This window comes from Carcharodon carcharias, chromosome 23 (genome assembly GCF_017639515.1).
Source record: "Carcharodon carcharias isolate sCarCar2 chromosome 23, sCarCar2.pri, whole genome shotgun sequence".
In the NCBI taxonomy this organism is placed as follows: Eukaryota; Metazoa; Chordata; class Chondrichthyes; order Lamniformes; family Lamnidae; genus Carcharodon; species Carcharodon carcharias.
Window position 1 is genome coordinate 36,700,305 of NC_054489.1, and position 21,924 is coordinate 36,722,228.

At 39.1% G+C, this 21,924-nt stretch overlaps 1 protein-coding gene across 5 annotated transcripts in view; it reads left to right on the plus strand.

Moving 5' to 3' along the window:
• gpatch8 (G patch domain containing 8) overlaps positions 1 to 21,253 on the plus strand; it is a 196,523-nt gene extending 175,270 nt beyond the window's left edge. For all 5 annotated transcript variants that reach the window (XM_041173768.1, XM_041173772.1, XM_041173770.1 and 2 more), the window contains 2 exons: positions 13,124 to 13,254; positions 14,540 to 21,253. In XM_041173768.1, the coding sequence (XP_041029702.1) occupies positions 13,124 to 13,254; positions 14,540 to 18,446 (4,038 nt within the window). In that variant the 3' untranslated portion in view covers positions 18,447 to 21,253. The remainder of the gene's footprint in view (positions 1 to 13,123; positions 13,255 to 14,539) is intronic.
• Positions 21,254 to 21,924: the final 671 nt, after the last annotated feature.

Consider the following 21,924-nt stretch of genomic DNA (forward strand, 5'->3'; position numbering starts at 1 on the left):
TTTAAATGTTGAACTTCAGCCCCCGATGAGCTCTAAATTAGTTTTTTTACCCATTTAATTGGCCTTAATGGAGATGAGAGCAGGATTTGTGTCCTACCCTGATGATTTATTGCTGGGGCTGGCCAATATTTTCTCACACCCATCCCACCTCCCAGACCTTCACATAAAAATTGTGTGAAACAGAATGCTCCAAATCGACGTTTTTTTCTACTTTGTAACTTTCTTGGGAGTTTATGTGGATACTCTGAAAAACATTTGAGAGTAAATAATGAGGTATTACTACTTAATGTTTGACACGAGTGAAATTCTGCACATCCCTTTGTGCTGTTTTTTGGAAGTGCTTAAGTGGAAGAATACAACCTGCTGCTGATGTCTCCCATGATTGATGAATGATTCACCCTGCAACCTTGAAGATTAACGCTACAGCACTTTTTCTAGTTCAAAGCACCAGAGAATCATATTACCAAAAGACAGTAAAATCACCATGTGTCCCATAGATTGTACTGGAGAAAGAAGGAGGGTGTTGATGTTTTCCTAATATGATTGATTGTCATAATGCATTAAATCACCAGTTATTTGTGTTTGTGGAAGTAGGGATAAAGGACAGTCTTTAATCTAATTATTTTAGTGCATTCTTTCACCATTGATGCTGTAATCTTCAATTGAGTAGCCAAAGTTACAAACTGAAGTTGGCTAAATTAGCAATTGCATTTCTTAATTGTATATCATGTAGCTTGCATATTGTTTTTTTTTATTCATTCACGGATTGTAGGCTATGTTGGCTGGGCCAGCATTTATTGCCCATCCCTAATTGCTCTTGAGAAGGTGCTGGTGAGCTGCCTTCTTGAACCGCTGCAATCCATGTGGTGTAGATACACCCACAGTGCTGTTAGGGAGAGGGTTCCAGGATTTTGACCCAGCAACAGGAAAGGAATGGCGATATATTTCCAAATCAGGATGGTGAGTGATTTGGAGGGGAGCTTCCAGGTAGTGGTGTTCCCATCTATCTGCTGCCCCGTCCTTCTAGATGGTATTGGTCATGAGTTTGGAAGGTGCTGTTAAAAAAGCCTTGGTGAATTCCTGCAGTGCATCTTGTAGATGGTGTACACATGGTATACTGCAGTAATCTTTGGTTTTACATTCACTATTTTCCTATTTGAACATTTTGGCAAAATAGAAATATGCAACACTATTCAAATACATTCAGTTTAGGGTCTTCACCTGCAAACCACAATTTACTTGATTGTAGTATATAGATGTATGCTGAAGGAAGAGTGAATGGGTTGTATATGATTTCGCTAATACATAAATACATGTAAAGACCATCATTTAATACTGTGTCCTGGTTTTTTAATGAGATGGTGCTACTTTATTCCTGCATTTTGGGTTCCAGAGCAGACCCCCTGTCCAACACATGGCTCTCATTCTCAGACTTGTTGTCAAATCGTTCTATGGCTTCATCCCTCCCTTTCTCTGTAATCTCTTCCAGCCCCACGACCCTGCAAGATATCTACACTCATCTAATTCTGGTCTCTTTAGCATTCCTCATTTTAACCGCTCCACCATTGGTGGCTGTTCCCTCCTTTGCCAATTCTAAGATCTGGAATTGCTTTCCTTCATCTCTCTTCCTCTCTGCCTCACTTTCCTCCTTTAAGAGGTACCTTTTGACCAAGCTTTTGCTCAGCTGACCTAATATTTCCTTATGTGGTTTGGTGTTATATTTTGTTTTATTATGAGCCTGTGAAAAGCATTGGGCCCTTTTATTATATTGAAGGCAGTATATAAGTAAGTTGTTGTATAATTTCTCTAACCTGCCCCAGCAAAAGTTTTGACTAGTCAATCCTATGAATACTTATATTTCTTATTTGCTGACTTGTTCTGTTTGAATATCATGGGCCTTGAGATTTCAGTGATGTTGTATCATCCATGGATTGATCCTAGATCTGATCACCAATGTCCATTAATATCAGCAAGTTAAGATATGAAAATAAATACTGTTATGAACCCATTGAATGATGACCTTAAACAAGATTTGAATTACCTGACGAACTGAAAGGAATTGTACAACAAGATTTCAAGTTTTAAGATGTTTACTGTAACAAATGAGCTAAAAGCAACCTCGGCTAAACATTACTTAGTAGGCAACTTATACTCTAAACTACAAAAGAGATAACCCTTGTAAATGTCCTCCCAGCTTCCAACGGGTTCATGTCTTCCCGCTCCCCGTTTCACTAAGTCATAATGTCCCATGACTGTTGAAAGGAACTTCTCTTCATTTTTGGAAGATTTCTGAATCGACGATCATCAATAAGGCCTACTCTGGTGATTTCACCTCCCGGTCTCGCCAGGACAAAACTTCCAGAGTCTTTAGAGTTCTCTTCAACCAGAGACCATCCTTCCTTCTGCGTTCTGCCTGGTATCTCGCAGAGGACCGGCAGTCTTTTCTTCTCCGCTGACCTTTGCAGCCTTTGTCTCTATGGGACATCTATCTATCTCTCTCTGTTTGTGTCCAAAATAACTGAAACAGGAAGTCTGCCCACAATCAGTCCAGCTATTCCTACCTTTGTTTTCAACTTTTGAACATTTTGCACTTTGCTCTTGATGAGTCTTAACCTGGACCCCCAGGTTCCATGATAAACAAGCCACACCAGTTTGTTGTCAGGTAGAACTTATAGCAGACTCATGACGCTCTTCGTTACTTCCTTTTACCTTAAAGAAACAGTCCAAAACATAACCATCTTCTAAAACCTCACATTCCCAACAATAGAACTTGTATGATCCCTAAAGCTGTATGGTGTATACTGACATGCCCATGAGGACAAAGACTTGCACACTGTTATAAACAGTTTTGAACTCTGAAAATTATGTAAAGCCCATCATTTAATGCTGTTTCCTTGTTTCTTTTCCATGCTAATGAGGTGGGGTTACTCGAAGTTGCTTTAATGTAACTTTAAGGCCCTAAAATATCGGTGCCAGCCAGCATGCTGGTTTCCCGATCCTGTTCTCAGCATTGCCCATTTTTGCCGATAGCCTGTTAGGCTCATTAAGAGCCATGCTGATGGTAAATAAAGGAGGCCAACTGGAATTTTCCAGTCTTCCTCCAGTTTCTCAAAGTTACAGGTTTAACTGCCTGGAGGCCGACTTCCAGTAGCAGGCTAGGAGGCCTGCCTGGGTGTGGGTGCAGCCACATGCTGCCCTGTAGATTGGATTCCCCCAACCCCCACAGAGCGGTGGGCTAGTTGCAGGAACTATTTATTTTTAAATTTCAAAAAAGTTGCTGAGAAGGTGCCTCCATGTTGAAGCGCCATTTCAGTTACTTGCCATCTCCTGCAAGCCACTACTTCTTTCAAGCTGGCCCTCCAGCTTCGAGAGCCCATCATTGCCATTAATTGGAAAAAGAACCCATCTTCAATCCAATTAAGGGGGCATCTCCGTGAAAACCCTGAAGAGTTACTGTTTCTGGATAACCTAAGTCATCAATCTGCTGCTGACTATATTGTCCATCCTATTCCAGGTTTCTACTGTACTCTGGCTCCAATTTCTCATTAGATTACTGCAAGTTTACTGTTCTGAGCGCCTTCCTCAAAAACCTGTTGTAATTTTAATCCAGAATAAATTCCATTACAATTTACTTAACACACAAAAATGTCGTCTGCTGCAGAAATTGACCTGAAGGTGCAGCAAAATTCTAGGAGCCTTGACTTTATTATGTAAAAGAAAGGATGGTTGGGAGTGTGGTAGGAGCTGTAATTCAATCTTAAAGATTAGATGATCATTATAAATTGGCCAAGTTTCAATCCTTGTGGTTTCTGATGTTGCCTGAATCGCTTGATTGTATTACTGAATTGTAGTTTGCTGCTAGACATTGGTTACTTTATACATGCTGTACAGTTTCTATGATAACAGGTACAGATTTTGGCTAATTACAGTGGATGAGTACAACATTTTTGTAGCAGCAAGAGCTTGACAGAATCACGGAATTGTCAGCACAGAAGAGGCTATTTGGCCTATCGTGTGCACCAGCTCTCCAAATGAGCAACTCACTAAGTGCCATTCCCCCACCTCCTTCCCATAACCTAGCACATTCTTCCTTTTCAGGTAACAGTCTTAATTCCCTTTTGAATGCCTCAATTGAACCTGCCTCCACCACACACTCAGGCAGAAAAAAAAGTTAAAGATATTAGCTAAATGAATGATCTATTGGTGTACTCCAGGAGTAATTTTTTGCTGAAAGATCAGTTGTTAAAGGACATTAGGGAGGGGTAACTTGGTCCTTTAGTTAGCTGGAAAATGAATGCAGTTAGTCTCTCCAGATTGACCTGAAATTAGGCTTGGTGAGCTTGTCATTGCAAGGCATAATTCACCAGGGTTCCCTTCACGTCAGCAGGAAGGGACTTCTTCAATAGAAAAGATATCACCTGGACTCACCAGGGAGAATCTCCAACTCCGGGTGGACCTGCAGATATTTCATTTTTAGGAATTGATCCCTGGAACAAAAAAAATGCAATTAAAAATGGAATTTGCTGTTCGATCTTCTGTAAGAGTCAGAAAAATTGGGTTTTTTTGTCAATGGAGCCTGCTACCCCTCTTTAAAAAAAAAACCTAGTTCATCTTTGATATGCAATTATCAGTGCTAGAACATTGATTGCAGGGAAATAAAGTGTTGGCTGTTTGCTTTTTTTCTGCCTCTGCCTCCGCCTCCATTCTGTCGTATTTTAGTTTTTCTTTTCACAGTGTGACATTTTCAGCTGATGTATTGAAAGCAAGTCCTAAAGTTTCAGAGTCCAGATAACATGAGTGAATTTCGTTCTATTAGAGCCCCATAGTTGTACTCTGTCTTCCGTTTTGTCATGCATCATTTAGTGCACTGGTCCTTCATGCAGTTTTACAATCTCTTAATTTGCTGCCTACTCCATGATGCTTCTATCATAATCATTGTTTGTTTTGTAGAATTTTTCTATTCGAGTTTCAGACTTAACTGAGTGAAGCAGTTTACTCTGGGATAGTCCTTAAGAATTGTACTGTCAATTAAAACTTGATACATAATCTAACAGTTAAGACATGCCCCCAAATGTTGTTGTGTTGGTGTCACCCCCAGCACCACTTGATGCTCCAAACTGTCGCCACATTTCCAGTTTTGTTGTTCCTCACTTGAGCCATAACATGTGATGTAATAGGCTACCTAACATTATGGGGAAATTAAAGGTCATGATCCAGATCATTTGTTCTGATTGCAAAGCGAGGTCCATCAACACGGATACTTGATGGATGTCTGTTACTGCTTATGCTGTCCTCCCATGTGAAAGGCTTATTTACTCAGCCTATTTCTAGGAGGACTAAACATTTAAAATTATTAAAAATTGATATTTTTAACCTTTACTTCAGTAATTCTAGTCTCTGATGAAGCATCTGATTAAATTGTAATCATCTCTGTCATCTGTGAAATTTGAGGGCCATATTTTGCAGGCAGTGGTGAAAGGTTGATGCTCACCACTGAGCTCAAAGAAAGCTGCCCACAAAGATCTAAAAAGCTCTGTGCATCCACTGTTACTGTGCCATTTTCCTTTGGTTCCAATAATAGGGGATCTCTGATGACCAAGAACAGTGAAGTCATCAATCAGGCTGAGCAACCAAATTTAAGAATTTCCCTGGACATCAAACCAGGAAGTGTGAAACACTATTATCATTCATTTTTTAATCAATTTGCAAAAAGCAAACTGATGACTGGGTTAAGATAGAACTATTAAGCAGACTTAAAAGAAAATTGAATCTTAAAAATTTATGGAACTTTTACCATGGAATGGAGAGGAATAATTATCCAGACTTCTAAAATCACTATTTCTGGGCTAGAGAAGTTGTCCAGCAGTGGGATAATAAAGTTGTCCAGTGACTTAGTGCACCACTAAAAACTCAGCCACACCTCATTCAACAAGGCATGACATTTTAAATGTTTTTTACAGCAAGAATGATGCATGAAAAGTTGAAGGTGCATGTCAAACACACGTTTTTGTGCTGATTGCATCTGCATCCTATGGAGGAGCAGGGTATCCCTGACATTTAACAGTGATTGGACAGACGCTAGAAGTTGCTGTTGATTTTGTACAGTAATGACAGAGAAAACTGACAGTTTTGGTGTTGTTACAACCCAGGCTGTACTAGCTACTGTAATACATTAAAACATACAGTTGTTGAGGAAGGGTTGGTCCAAAAATGTAATTTTTAATGGAAGTTTACTACAATTTATTGTAAATGGTTGTCTCAAAGTACTGTACTATCATTACAGAAGAGCTATACACCAATAAATGACAACTACCTTCAGCAAAGAATACAATATCGTCTTTGAAAATATTGACAATATTGGTGAATCTTGGCTGATGCCTGACATCAGCCATTTTTGGTGGTGTGCTCCACTTCATTTCTGCTCATCTACTAATCCAGTCCAACTGACAATCCCTCTCAAGGCTTCTCCAATATGAGTTGCAGATGATGCCTACTAGAGTGTCGGCTATGCTCTTTTATAAACTTTCCTCAGGAGAAGTAGTGAGATACGAAGATGCATAAGCTAAGATTAAGGGTGGGCGGAAACTGCTCCAGCTGAAAGCCTAGAGGAAATCAGTCTGAAACAAAAGTAATTAAAGCACAAATTAATTACAGTTAGTGAAGATTCAGTGGACCCATCACTAACCTTAGCTTGATGTAATTATCTGTACACTTAGTATACACAAGTAATACTTAGAAAACAGCCAAAAATAAAGGATCTCATCATACATGTTTATCTTCAGGTCAACTTATGAACTCACGAATATATGAATTAAGAGCAGGAATAGGCCACTCAGCCCCTCAAGCCTCCTCCACCTTTTAATAAGATCATGGTTGATCTGATTGTAAACTTAACTCCACATTCCCACCTATCCCCTATAACCTTTTACCCTCTTAGTTATCAAGAACCTATATCAAGAACCTGTCTACCTCTACCTTAAAAATATTGAAAGACTGCTTCCACCACCTTTTGAGGGGGAGCGTTCCATATACTCATGACCCTCTGAGAGAAAAAAATTCTTCTCGATTCTGTCTCAACTGGGCAACCCCTTATTTTTAAACAGTGACCTCAAGTTCTAGATTCTCCCACAAGAGGAAACATCCTGTTCACATCCACCTTGTCAAGACCCTCAGGGTCTTATATGTTTCAATCAAGTCGCCTCTTATTCTTCTAAATTCCAGTGGATACAAGTCAAACCTGTCTAACCTTTCCTCATAAGACAACCCTCCCATTCTAGGCATTAGCCTAGTAAGCCTTCTCTGAACTGTTTCCACTGCATTTACATCCTTCCTTAAATAAGGAGACCAATACTGTACACAGTACTCCAGATGTGGTCTCACCAATGCCCTATATCACTGAAGCATAACATCCCTACTTTTGTATTCAGTTCCCCTCACAATAAGCAATAACATTCTATTAGCTTTCCTAATTACTTGGTGTACAAGCTTACTAACCTTTTGTGATTCATGCACTAGGACACCTAAACACCTTTGCATCTCAGAGCTCTGCAAACTCTCACCGTTTAGGTAATATGCTTTTTTAAAATTTTTCCTGCCAAAACGGACAATTTCACATTTTCCCACATTATACGCCATTTGCCCGATTTTTGCCCACTTCCTTAACCTATCTATGTCACTTGGTAGCCTCCTTATGTCCCCTTCACATCTTACTTTCCTACCTGTCTTTGTGTCATCAGCAAATTTAGCAACCATACCTTTGGTCCCTTCAGCCAAGTTATGCATTTAAGTTGCAAAAAGTTGAGGCCCCAGCACTGATCCCTGTGGCACACCACATGTTACATCTTGCCAACCAGAAAAAGACCCTTTCTTGCCTACCCTCTGTTTCCTGTTAGCTAGCCAATTTTCTATCCATGCCAGTATGTTACCTCTTACACCATGAGCTTTCATTTTCTGCACTAACCTTTGATGTGGCACTTTATCAGTTGCCTCCTGGAAATCTAAGTACAGCATGTCCACCAGTTCTGTTTTATCCACAGCACATGTGACTCCTTCAAAGAACTCCAATAAATTGGTTAAATATGATCTCGCTTTCACAAACCCATGCTCATTCTGCCTGATTGCCTTAAAACATTTCCAAGTGCCCTGCTATGACGTCTTTACTAATAGCTTCTAACATTTTCCCTATGACAGATGTTAAGTTAACTGGCCTGTAGCTTCCTGCTTTCTGTCTCCATCTCTTTTTGAACAAAGGAATTACATTTGTTATTTACAATCTAATAGAACTTTCTACACATCTAGGGAATTTTGGAAAATTAAAACAAACGCATCAACTATCTCACTATCCACTTCTTTTAAGAACCTAGGATGAAGTCCATCAGGACCCAATGACTTGTCAGCCTGCAGCTCCAGCAATTTGCTCAGTACCACTTCCCTGGTGATTGTAATTTTCTTGAGTTCCTCCCTCCCTTCCATTTCCTGATTTACAGCTATTTTTGGGATGTTACTTGTATCCTCTATAGCGAAGACTGATGCAAAGTAGTGGTTCAATTTATCTGCCATCTCCTTATTTTCCATTATTAATTCCCCAGACTCGCTTTCTATAGGACCAACATTCACTTCTTTGACTTTTTTTTCTTTTTTAAATATCTATGGAAACTCTTACATTTCTTTATATTTCTAGCTAGCTTTCTATCATACTCTAATTTTTCCTTATCAATATTTTAGTCATTCTTTGCTGCTTTTTTATATTCTGTCCAATCTTCTGATCTGCCACCCATTTTTGCACAATTGTATGCTTTTTCTTTAGGTTTGATACTTTATTTAACATTTTTAGTTAAGCACGAATGTTGAATCTTCCCCTTGGAATTTTTCTTTCTCGTTGAAATGTATCTATTCTGTGTATTCTGAAACCTCCCCTTAAATGTCTGCCGTTGCATCTTAGTGGATCTATCCCTTAACTTAATTTGCCAATTCACTTTAGCTGACTCTGTTTTCATGCTCTCATAATTGCCCTTATTTAAGTTTAAAATACTAGTCTGAGACCCATTCTTCTCTCCTTTAAACTGAATGTAAAACTCAATCATATTATGATCGCTGCTATCTCGGGGTGCCTTCACTATGAATTATAATTAACTCTGCCTTGTAACATAATACCAGGTCTAGTATAGCCTGCTCTATGGTTGTTGCCAGAATGTGCTGTTCTAAGAAACTATCCTGAAAACATTCTATGAATTCCTCATCTAGGCTACCTTTGCCCATCTGATTTTTGCAGTCTATATGTAAAACCCACATATTTAAATTAAAATCCACCATGATTATCACCATATCTTTCTCACAAGCTCTCATTATTTCCTCATTTATACCCTGTCCTACCATATGGTTACTGTTAGGGGGCCTGTACACCACTCCCACAAGTGACTTCTTGCCTTCATCATTTTTCACCTCTGCAAATTGCTTCTACATCCTGCTTTCATGAACTTAGGTCAGCCCTCTCTATTGTACTCATACTATCCTTAATTAAAAGAGCCACCCCTCTACCCTTTCCTAGCTTCCTGCCCTTCCTAAATGTCATATACCCTTCAATATTCAGGTCCCAATCTATGCCCTCCTGCAGTCATGTGTCCGTAATGGCTATCAGATCGTATTTATTTATTCCTATTAGTGCCATCAGTTCACCTATTTAGTTTTGAATGTTATGTGCATTCAGATGTAGAGTCTTTAGTTTTGTTCTTTTATTATTTTTGCAACCTTCAGCATTATCTGCTGATTTACCCTTAGATTTGTACTCTCTGTGCCTTTCTGTCATGCTCTTTTTAACATTTCCCACATTAGTACCTTTCTTTCTTGCTTTGTCTCTACTCTTTTTGATTTAAAATAATTTCCCAATTTTTGACTCCTTGCTTCCATCATTTACCTTAAAGCCTTCTCTATTTCCCTATTTATGCGGCTCGCTAGAAGACCAGTTCCAGCACGGATCAGGTGTAGACTGTCCCAACAGCATAGCCCTCACTTTCTCTAGTACTGGTGCCAGTGCCCCATGAACTGGAACCCACTTCTCCCACACCAGTCTTTGAACCAAGCGTTCATCTCTCTAATCTTATGTAATCTATGCCAATTAGCATTTGGCTCGGGTAATAATCCAGAGATTATTATCTTTTGAGGTTCTGCTTTTTAATTTGGTGCCTAGCTCCTCATACTGGCTATGCAGAACCTCTTTAGTGGTTCTGCCTGTGTCATTGGTACCTACATAGACCACGATGACTGGATCCTCCCCTCCCACTGCAAGTTCCTCTCGAGCTCTGAGCAGATGTTCCGAACTCTGGCAGGCAACACAGCTGTCTGGACTCTTGCCCTTTGCTGCAGAGAACAGTGTCAGTCCCCCTCACTATATTGCCCCCGACTACCACTACATTCCATTTTGCTCTCCCCACTTGAATGGCTCTTGGTGCCATGGTCAGTCACCTCATCCACCCTGCAGCCCGCACACTCATCCAAGCAAGTTGAGAGAACCTCAAACCTATTGGACAATTGTAAAGGCTGAGGTTCCTGCAGTTCTGCCCTCTGTGGCCCCTTATCTGTCTTACTCACAGTCACACCCTCCAGTCCCTGACCACTGACACAATCAGAAGACCCTATCCTCAGGGGTGTGACTGCCTCCTGGTACAAAGTAACAAGTTAATTTTTTTCCCCTTCCTGACGTGTTGCAGTGTCCACAGCTCAGCCTCCATCTCAATGACTCTGAACAGAAGCTCCTTGAGCCACAAACACTGCTGATGTGTTTGCCCTGGATCACACTGGCATTCAGGAACTCCCACGTGCTGCAACTGTGACACACCATCTGCCCTGCCATCCTTAATGTGTTTTAATTAACTACTTAATTATATTATTCAATAATTCATTTTCATTTTTAATGTATTTTGTTATACTTAGCACCAGTTCCTGTACTATTTTAAACCATGGGAATGGAATAGACCTTAACACTTAGCAGATACTCACCAGACAGCTAGCTTTTGTCCCTATAGTTGAGGAGGAACCAATTCCTACATGGTGAAAAATTTAGAAAAAACGAAAGGAAGGGAACAGCTCCTTCCTCTCCTTAACTAACTCCTGCACTCGGCAAATTCCCAGGTATACACTCAGTTCCAAACTGCACTTGTTTTCCATGCTAATGTATGGTACCTATGCCTTAAGGCTCAAAATGACTAAATCAAATTGAAGTGAACATTTGATACCACTCTTCCTAGCCATGATTTCCATTTTCTTCAGGGTCCAGTGTCTATAATTCACAAGAGAAAAATTTCAGCTTTATCAAAATGTGTAAAGTTTTTTTAAGATCCAGTGACTGCTTGACCCTTCTGTAAACCTAATCTATTTTAACAACTGCACTACCTTGCTTTCCCCTTGGGAACTAATCTTGTCGTGTTACTCTTTTTCATTCTTGACCACACCCTCTGCCCCCACAAAGTGATGCTCTCATATTAATCAATCCGTATGTAAATTCCAATTCTTAAAGGTGCTGTTTCTAACACACGGTCTTCTCCCTGTGATCTTGTTCTCAGAGTAGAGGACCATTTGTTCCTTTATTCCTTCCAGAGTTGTTCTCTGTTCATCTTCCTATGAAGCTCCCTTCTTCATGTTAATGTGAGCAACTAAATTCAGAATGGAATATAAATATATTCCAATTTCCTCTCTCAAATCCACCCACCCTGCAGAATAGGTTTCTATAGTGGTAGAGCTCAGTAGTTTAAAATTAATAATTTTATAGTTATATTTATGTTATAACTACAATATAGTTATAATTAATAGTTTTAACTAATAGTCCTTGAGAGAAAGAGTTCACATTTCGAGTCAAATATGATTCTTCAGAACTAAAGTCTCTCTTTCCACAGATGCTGCCAGTCCTGCTGAGTTTTTCCAGGACTTTGTTTTCATTTCCAAAATCCGCAGTATTTTGCTTTAATTTTACAGAGAAAAAATTCTCCAACTCTGACATTGCTTTTTGTTTGTCCCTTGGTAATGTACAATGTTGACCATACAGTTCTTTCTAGATCAATAGATCAACCTTTAGTGGTTAGTTTGCCCTTCGATAATGTGTGGAATTTCTTTTGTTAAAGTTGTATTTATAGTGATGGTCATTGCTAAAGAAAGAAAACTTCAATTTCAAAAAAATGTCTATTCTCATAGCCCAAAGTATCCACTGTTTATTTCAGGAAATCAAGCCAATGTTACTGTTTACTACTTTTAAAAGGTAAGTTTAAAACAAAATGCTCTTTAGTAAATCACTCAACATAATGCAAGATGAAACAGGGTTAATAAATTGGAAATTCCTGTTGATACATTGCTGTGATTTCTACTCTGCTAACTTGCATCAAAATGCTAGATGAAGTGACTACTGTATACACATAAGATGGCTTGTCCACACTACCAAAATGTTGTCCCAAATCCACAAATCTCTTATCAACAATACAGTGTTTCTATCCACTAATATTCCACTAATATAACCATGTATACAAATACTTAATCACTTCATTTTTTTCTTAATTCAACCAATCCATTCCTACCTACTGTTGTTCATCCAGCACTATAATATTTAAATAATAACTATCCCTTCTGTCTTCAGCCTTAGCTCCTGCTGCTGATGTTCAATATCATCTCCCTTATCTGTCTTGCTTGGCTATTTATAATTTTAAATCTGGAGAGGATGCCTGGACCATAATTAGAATCAGGAGGGCAAATTGCTATTTAAATCTCTGCTGGAAGAAAAGAATAGAGCAATAGTGATAAGAATGCACTAATACAACGCTGCTGCAATGTTCACAATCTTGGGAAAACTGTTCTGTTGGAGCATTGACCTTGTATTCGAGATGACTACTCCACCCCTAATTTTATCCCCAAAGAAGAGATTTACAAGTCTTGCATATGAATGAATGCACTCCCTGAACCTGTGTTTCATTGGGGAATTTTGTGTGTTTGAATAGTCTCTGATAATGTTCATCATTTTACAGAAACAAATGCATCCCAAAAAAAGTTAACTGCCCTGGACTATTTTTCAGCAGGATATTTTTTTTTTCATTTTTGGGGTTACAATTGAAATTTTTGTTTTTCTTTGACTTTGCTACCATAGAGATTAAAAGACCTAAAGCAAAGAGAATTTGCTCGTAATGTTTCCTCAAGATCTCGAAAAGATGAGAAAAAGCAGGAGAGAGCACTTCGACGGCTCCATGAGCTTGCAGAGCAGCGAAAACAACAGGAATGGTATGTTTTGTATTGCACAGAGCAACTTCTTTCCCATTTCCAATTATGAGTTATGTTCAGTGGTCACAACTTTTTAAAGTTGAGTGTGTGTACCTCTATGAGGTTTCATTTGCACTGCAATGCAAGGAGCTTGTTTTATATTACATTCTTAAGAGTTCAGCTGTCCGTTTCTTAAAAATCTGTGAATATTTTTGCCTGCGTGTATGATATTCTTGGACCACATGGCATTTTAGATTCAAAAGGTCTGGGCCTATGGGCAGTTTCCAGGCATTTATTTCCGAGTTGGCCACTGGGATATTTCATTAGCTTTCCCAAGTAGTTGGATGGAATTGTGTTTTTATGCAGTATTATGCATTCCCAAACAGAAGGCAGCACAACAGAGTTGCTTGGAACATAGCTCTGAAAAAATGCAAGGTGCCATGGCCTCTGTTTCCTACAGCATAGTGCAACTACCTGAGATTTATCACATCGATTTTGAGATTCTTGGGTTCATAATTTTAGTTTAGTTGAAGACTGTGAGATCAAGACAGAAATAAGAAATTTGAATGGCATGTTTACCTTTAGAAATAAAACTCAGAATTTTTTATTGTGGCATTACAGGGGTTTTCTTTTAAGTCATTCTGATTCAAATTGAGAAATTCAACGCTATGTCAAGAAAGTGCCTTTTGAGTGTTATTTTTTCCTTTGTTTTGAAATATGCAGGACACACTCTTCAGTGCAGTACAAGTCTTGTGCTTCTGCCAAGATGTTTTGATCCATTATGACAGATCTTCATCTGGTGTTGTAGCTTCTTTTTAAACTGTTTGACCTTTGCATTCCGCTTGTTTTTTTTTTATTGATCCTAATTGTCAAGAATTGCTGGCCTGCTTTTCTTTAGGTGGCAATGCCTCACAACTGTGCCTCAAGTGAACTGTCGCTACTTGTAAAAAAAACAGAAACGGGAAGTGCATAGCAGATCCATCAGTAACTGAAAAGTTGTTTTCAGTTGTAGACTCCTTTGTCAGAACAGTCCTAATGAAGGGTCTATACGCGAAACTTTAACCTATCTCTTCAACACTGATGCTCCCGCTGTGTAATTCCAGAAATTTCTGTTTTTATTTCCAATTTCTAGCATTTGCAGTTTTTCTTGATATCTCTTGCTACATGTGCTTCTCATTGCTTTAGCACTTGATGCCTGTGAATTTTAATTGTTTAAAATGAATTGCTCGTTTTCTTGTTGAAACTAAAGTATCAGTCAGTCATCTGCAGTATTAGTTGACTTGTAATTCCATTTACTTTTGTACAGTGCCCCAGGAAGCGGTCCCATGTTCAGAGCTACGACTGTGGCTGTTGATGAAGATGCTAATGACAGAAAAGTTGCCAGCACAAGTGATAGTAATGGAAGAAGGACAAGTGGGCCCACGTCACCATCCGTTAACAGGAGTGTATCTGACAGCACATCGGGAGATGGCAGAGGAGAAATTGACAACACAGGTTATTGTATTAGTGGAAGCTCTGCCGGTACAGGTCAGAGCAACCAGCCAGTTCAATCTTTTAGTGTCAGCCAGCTTAAGAACAATTCTGGCACTCCCTTACAAAAGCTAGGAGTGTCATTTTCTTTTGCGAAAAAGGTACCAGTCAGGCTTGACGTTTCAGCTTCAGTGTTCAGTGATGTTGCAGAGGAGCCAAATGAATCTGAAACAGCAAACCCTGATGATAAAGTGTCCTCCGGTCAAGGATCACCAAAGTTGATGGAGGTTGAAACTACAACAAACTCTGATAAGACTGAAGGGGCTAGTCAATCAGAAAGTGATAATGACTCTATAAATAGTACTTTATCAAAGTTGAAAAAGATGATGAAGAAAGAGGATGATACCAGTCAGTCAGAACCAGAATATTATCATTACATTCCTCCTGCACATTGTAAAGTGAAACCTAACTTTCCTTTTTTGTTGTTTATGAAAGCTACAGAAGAGTCAAATAAGTGTGGCAATAAGAAGAATTTAGAGACTACAAAAAATAACCCAGATTTACAAAATGTTTTGAAGCCTCAGGAAAGCAAAGAAAGAGAAAATGAGACAGCTGATGCACAACAGGATGATGATATTGCCAATCGAGCAACAAACACAGAGCCTGATAAAGATGCAAAGTCCCCTGAAACGGTAAGCAAGCAGAATTGTGAGACCACACCAGCAAAGCCTAGTGCTTGTGAGGAAGGAAAACAAAACAGTTCAGCTAACAAAGTCTTCAATGGACCTAAACAACCAACTGGGCCCTTTTTCCCCGTGTTAAGCAAAGATGAAAGTACCACCCTTCAGTGGCCCTCAGAATTGCTGATGGTTACAAAGAGTGAACCATATATCTCTTATAGTTGCAATCCCCTCTACTTTGAGTTTAAACTGGCACGGAATAGGGATACTAAAGGGAAAAACAAAGAGAAAGACCGTGAGAATTCGCAAGTACAGAATTGTGATCAGGATTCTCAGGACAAGTGTAACATAAACACCAGTAAAGCTGCATTGAAGACGACAACAAGTGAGGGTGATACTCAGTCACAAGAACAGCCTTCCCCGAGTGTAAGAAAATCTGAAGTCCAAGCTGATGAAAATGACAGAAATACCAATAACAAAGACAAGAACATGAAATCACACAAGCATAAAAAGAAAAAGAAGCACAAAAAATCTGGCAAACATTTGAAGGAGAAAGCTAATGAAAAAAAGGATAAGCAAAAGGATGGTGAAGCACGTGATGGAAATTCAAAAAAAAGAAAAAAACGTAAACACAAGAGTAAAAACATAGATGAGAAAAGCAAAGACACTTCTCTAGGACTCTCTGTACAGATGGCTACAATAAAGTTTATGGAGGAAAGTAGTCACGTGCAGAAGAAAAGGCGCAGGTCACAGGATGATTCCCAACATACACCTGCTGCTGTTGAAGATAGTAGTAGAAGTAGTAGCAGTAGTAGTAGAAAAGAAGATTGTTCTCAGGAGCCCATTAGCAAAAAGCAAAAGACAGGTTCTTGTAGTGATTCAAGGAAAAGGACATCTAGTCGGAAAGAGAACCGAACTAGGCATAGGAGCCGAGACAGCAGTGCAGATGAAGAATCTGATAGTTATGATGAATCTCATAGAAAACGATCCAGGCAAAAATCCTCCTCCCATTACAGTGATGAATATGATTCAAGAAGCGACAGAAGTTACTCTAGTAGATCAAGGAGACGTCGTTCATCCTCACAGCGATCATCACATAGGTCATATTCATCTGGGTCCGATGTTTCTTCAGACTGTAGTAGGTATAGTCGTCGAAGAAGCTATTCTGATAGTTACAGTGACTACAGTGATAGGTCACAGCATCGCTCTAAACGATCTCACGATTCAGATTATGACTATAGAAGATCAAGACACAAAGGGAAAAAGCACAAATATTCTTCATCAGATGACGACTACAGACGAAGTAGAAGCAGGTCCCGAAGTAGCAGCAGGGGAAGAACTCGGACGAGGACCAGGACCATCAGTAGAACACAAAGCCGAAGTAGAACTCGTAGTAGTAGCCACAGCAGGAGCCGAAGCAAGCGGCGTAGTCAGAGTGCAACACAGCGAAGCTGGAAACGAAGCCGTAGCTACAGCCGTAAACGTGGTGGTAGCACTAGGCATCGCACCTCACGGAGATCTATTTCAAGAGACAAAGGATCTCACAGCCATGATAGCTCCAGTGATAGACGGTCCAGTCGAAGGAACTCCAGTAGATCGTTTTCAAGAGATCGGGTATATCGCTCAAAATCTCCCTGTTACAGCAGAAGCAGACTGTTGGGGAAAAAAGGTGACCTTTTGAAGAAGGAAGAGAACAAAGAGGATGTTGTAAAATCAGGCAGTACTTTTCTTAGAAATCCCAGCAACACCACCTCCAGCACAGGAAAAATGGATTTAGAGGATGAACCAACACAAGAGGAAAGGAATTCTTTAACAGCTAAACAGCTATTGGAAAAGATTCAGTCTAAAAAGGTTGAAAAGAAATCCGAAACAAATAGTGAAACAGCATCAGTATCTAATAAAGTAGGAATTAAACTAAAAGATCCCCCTCAGGGTTATTTTGGGCCTAAGCTTCCCCCAGCTTTGGGCAATAAGGCGCTGCTTCCTTTAATAGGAAAACTGCCTACAACCAAAAAGCCTACAACAAAGAAAATTGAAGACTTTTGCTTGGAGAAAGGGGACAAAGAAGAGGAGCAGTATCTAGCAGAGCCTAAAGATATGGCAAAGGAAGAAGTCAGTCAGCGACTAAATTGGACTGTGCAAGGAGAGATTCAAACCATAGAAGAAAAATCAGAAAATGAAGAAATGTCAGCTGTAAATGAGAAAATTCAACCAATTTCTTGCCAAACCCAGTTTGTTCATAAAGGTTTCCCATTGGAATCTCAAGCTATCTCAGAAGCCTACATTTCTGATGTAACCACACAAGTTGAAGTCATCAAAGAACCTTCAGAATTAGCACCAACAGATGCTGGTGAAACTGTTATGATGCATTTTGCACCAGATCCAGAGCCATTCTCCAATTATATTCCACAGGCTGAGGTGCAGGAAATTGATGAGGATTCCCAAGAGGATGCAGATTCATCAGTGGCCCCACTTGATAGACAGCCTATAACATTCACCCCTGAAGAAATGGAGAAGTACAGTAAACTACAACAGGCAGCTCAACAGCACATTCAACAACAGCTTCTAGCTAAACAAGTGAAGACTTTCCCTACCTCAACTGCCTTAGCTCCTGCTCCAACTCTCCAACAATTTCATATTCAGCAACCATCAGCGGCTGCAACAGCAACATCGATCACCACTGTCCACCATGCTATATTACAACATCAGGCAGCTGCTGCTGCTGCCATGGGTATTCATCCACACGCACACCCACAGACTCTTGCTCAAATCCATCACATACCCCAGCCTCACCTGACCCCCATTTCTCTGTCACATATCACACCATCTATTTACCCTACTCATCCTGCCACTTTTCTGACTAGCCACCCAATACATATTATACCTGCATCAGCTCTCCACGCAGGCCCCCTAGCCCTTCACCCGGTCCCCCATGCCCTCTATCCTGCTCTCTTTGCCCCTCGGCCTGCAGGAGCAGGTGCTTCTGCTCTCCATCTTCATCCTTTCCTTCATCCTATCTTTTCAGGACAGGAACTCCAACATCCTCCCAGTCATGGCACTTGAAGCAAGTTGCAGTGAGTGAAAGGATTGGCATCTGGCTCCATTTCTCTAAATAAGTATGCCAACAGTTAGTTTGGTATGCAAATGCTACATAGTTGCAGTACAGACTGATCCTTTTTCCAACAGCCAAAGAGTTCAGGCTCAGGCCCAAGAATATATTGCAGTTTGTGTGCTTGTAATATCAGGGATTTCCATTTTCTTTAAAAAAAAGTTAGAACCAATTATGTGGATTTCCCAGAACTCTTAAGTGCATTACTCAACAAGAGACAAGGTTAATATCTTAATAATTAGTGACAATGCACCAATATTATATTCAATGGGTTGGCCTCCTCTTATCCCATTGCTAACTCCCATCTTAGTGCAGAAAGAAATGCATATCCATGTTAATCTGCCTCCACTTTATAGAATCCTTGTAATCATACATTAGTATGATTAGTGGATGGTATTGGGGTGGTTTGTTGAGTGATGTAAGGATCTTAATGGATGTTGAAACGGAGTAGTTCCATAACCTCTGATCAATGATGACTGAAAAATGTAACCATGAAAAGTGAAATATGGTTTATAAACTGGTATTTGTAAAGTGAATAATTGGCACCTGTGGCGGTCATACCACAATGTGGCTTGCCAAAGAAATCTGGGGAAATAAGAACAAGAGCAGGAGTTGTGTGAAATTGCCCAAATAATAGTTCTGCATAGTCACATCACCAGTTTGCATTGTGAATGAGAGAATGCAGTTTTGGGTTCCTGATGTATTGGAAGAAGAATGGAGAAACTTTCTTGTGACATCCCAAAAAATCTCATTTGTTTCAGCTTAAGCTAGCTTCAATATACCAATGGAATTTGGGGAGATGTCTAAAATATTTGTGAGAAAAGGTCTATTCCCATTGCTGTTGTAAAACTCAACAGTCTTTGTATAAGTTATAGCTTATAATTTAAAAAAGTGGAAAGAATTGCACTGAACTCTGTACAGGTGATGCTGCTTTTGTAGGTTCATCCAAAACAATGACATACATGCAGAGTACTGCAATAATATTTTTTAAAGAATAAATTCATTGGTTTCGTGGTACTGTTCTAACATACTGCTTTGTGTAAATATGTTTGTAGGTTAAGCAATCCTTGTAAAGGTAAACGTCATAAGTTTCTGTTTATGGCAGAAACTAAGCATGTATATTTTACCAAAACCCATGTATTTTTTGAAGTTTTTATGTACTGTAAATGTAAAATTTCTTGAAGTTTGGTTTATTTTGAGTTTTTGCATATACAAAGTATTCAGTGAAACAGCAACTCTGCAAAAAGTGGTGTTTGGGAGAGTTTAATGAATCAATAAGCTAATGGATGCAGACACAGAACCGACTGAAATCTCGATAAATTATAACTGATCGATTAGATTAACCAGTAACTACCATGTTAATTTTTTAAATTGTTCAGTTAAGTTTTTAGGTAACTAGTGCCATGAAAAGCAGTTGACATTGGTATTATAATTATTTCTCAATTACAATTAGTTCTATTCCCAGACCAATTCAGACATCTATTATGATTATCTGCTTAGTTCTACACGATTGATTATATTTAACTAACTGGGTTACCTTTAGTAGCCAGGCTTTGCTCATGGTACTTCACAGTTCATGTGTTTTATTGTTCAGAATGTTTTTCCTATAATTTCATAAAATAATGTCATGAATGTCTGAAAAGGCTCCACCATTTGAGATTTTATTACACTGGTGACTGCAAATCAGAAGCTATATTTACATAATTAAATCAAACTGAATTTTTCATCATTATGATCCAGGTTAATTTATTTCAGATCCATTTTATAGCACGTATCTAGTGTGGGCTTAAATATGTTTGCATTTCAAATTATGTTGTTATGCTTATGCTTGACACAGTAATTTGAAATACTCATGCTGCCTTACAATATGCATGACAAAATAAATTGAATTTGTTTTAAATTCATGTTTGAAGTTCAGATTATAAGTGGCTTGCAATTGGTTTGAGGTTAGCAGTTACAATGTGGTTTCAGTATTTTGAATTTCAACAAATAAAACCACTCTATCTACACAATTCTTCGAAACTGAGAAAAAATGTTTGAGCCAATTGTATAAATAGAGGGCTATTAAAGACTCTGCTGTGTTTGAGGATGCAAAGAGACCAGTATACAATATCTCACAAGAGTTTGAATGTTCTTACCAGTCAGATAACATTTTGGGGAATGCAAGCCATTGCAGGCAAATACACCAAAACTCATAAATCTTTGAGATATACTGTCACATAGGCGCATGAAAAGAGAATGACACTTGCCCTTTGGGAAAATGTGCTTCCAATCATCAATTGTGTGTAATTGATATTTGGATTTGTCATTTGCTTATTGTTGGAGACAGCCCTGTTTTTCTTGAGGCCGAGTCCTAATTCTGCAATTACTAATTCAATCTCTGGTCACAAGCAATGATGAGAAAAAAGGCAAGTAACACTGAGCAGATTGTGCCACAGTTTGTGCACACTATTAATCATGATATAAGAGTGTGTTTAATAGGGGCTACATTAATATGATTACTAATGTTTCCCATGTAGTCAGTTCTGTTTGATCTTGAGCTTTTTGATTCAATTCTGTCTCCTGAACAAACTCCAACACCTTACAAAGCAGCTTCTTTCATCTGTTTTAAAATGTTATATAACAAAAACTAGAAAGAAATGTAACTAGCTTATTGCATAAACTGCATATTTTATTTAACTTTCTGTCACAAGAACATGCAGAATATTACTGTACAATAGGAGAAAACCTTTATAACAATAAAGTATGGATAATTTGTGAACTTTGCCTTTATTTATTTGGTACTGAACATTTTGCTACTGCTGCTGCCCTTACATCACTGTGCAAATTTACAAGTACAGAAACTGGACTTCAGAAGATCTGACTCAGTCACTACCAGTATTCTAAGAAGTTATTTTCCAGTGATGGATTGAACATCAGTAGGAAAACTAGAGTGAAAACTCCCAACAGTGGAATGGCAATTTTGCTGAGTGCCAGGAAAGGTTTTAGTTCAAATAGGATTTTATTGCTATGCAACTTTAAAGTTGTCAATTTATATTGTCATTTCTGTGGGTTTTGTTTTCTTTAAACAATTCTCAACCACTGAACCCATACAGAGTTCGCCCTTGGCGTTTCAGGCATAGACTACGTCCATGGCGGTAACACCTTTGCGTTTAGCGTGTTCCACGTAGGTGACCAAGTCCCGGATGATATTTTCCAACAAGACCTCGAGAACCCCACAAGTTTCCTCATGAATGAATCCGCAGATGCATTTAACGCCTCCACATCGAGCGAGGCAGCAAATGGCGAGTTTAGTGATTCCCTGGATATTATCCCGGAGGACTTTCCGGTGCCATTTAGCACCAGCTTTACCAAGACCTTTACCGCCTTTGCCTTGACCAGACATCAAAGCTGGGGACAAAGTCTTGTAATCTAAAATTTTGGAACAGGTGG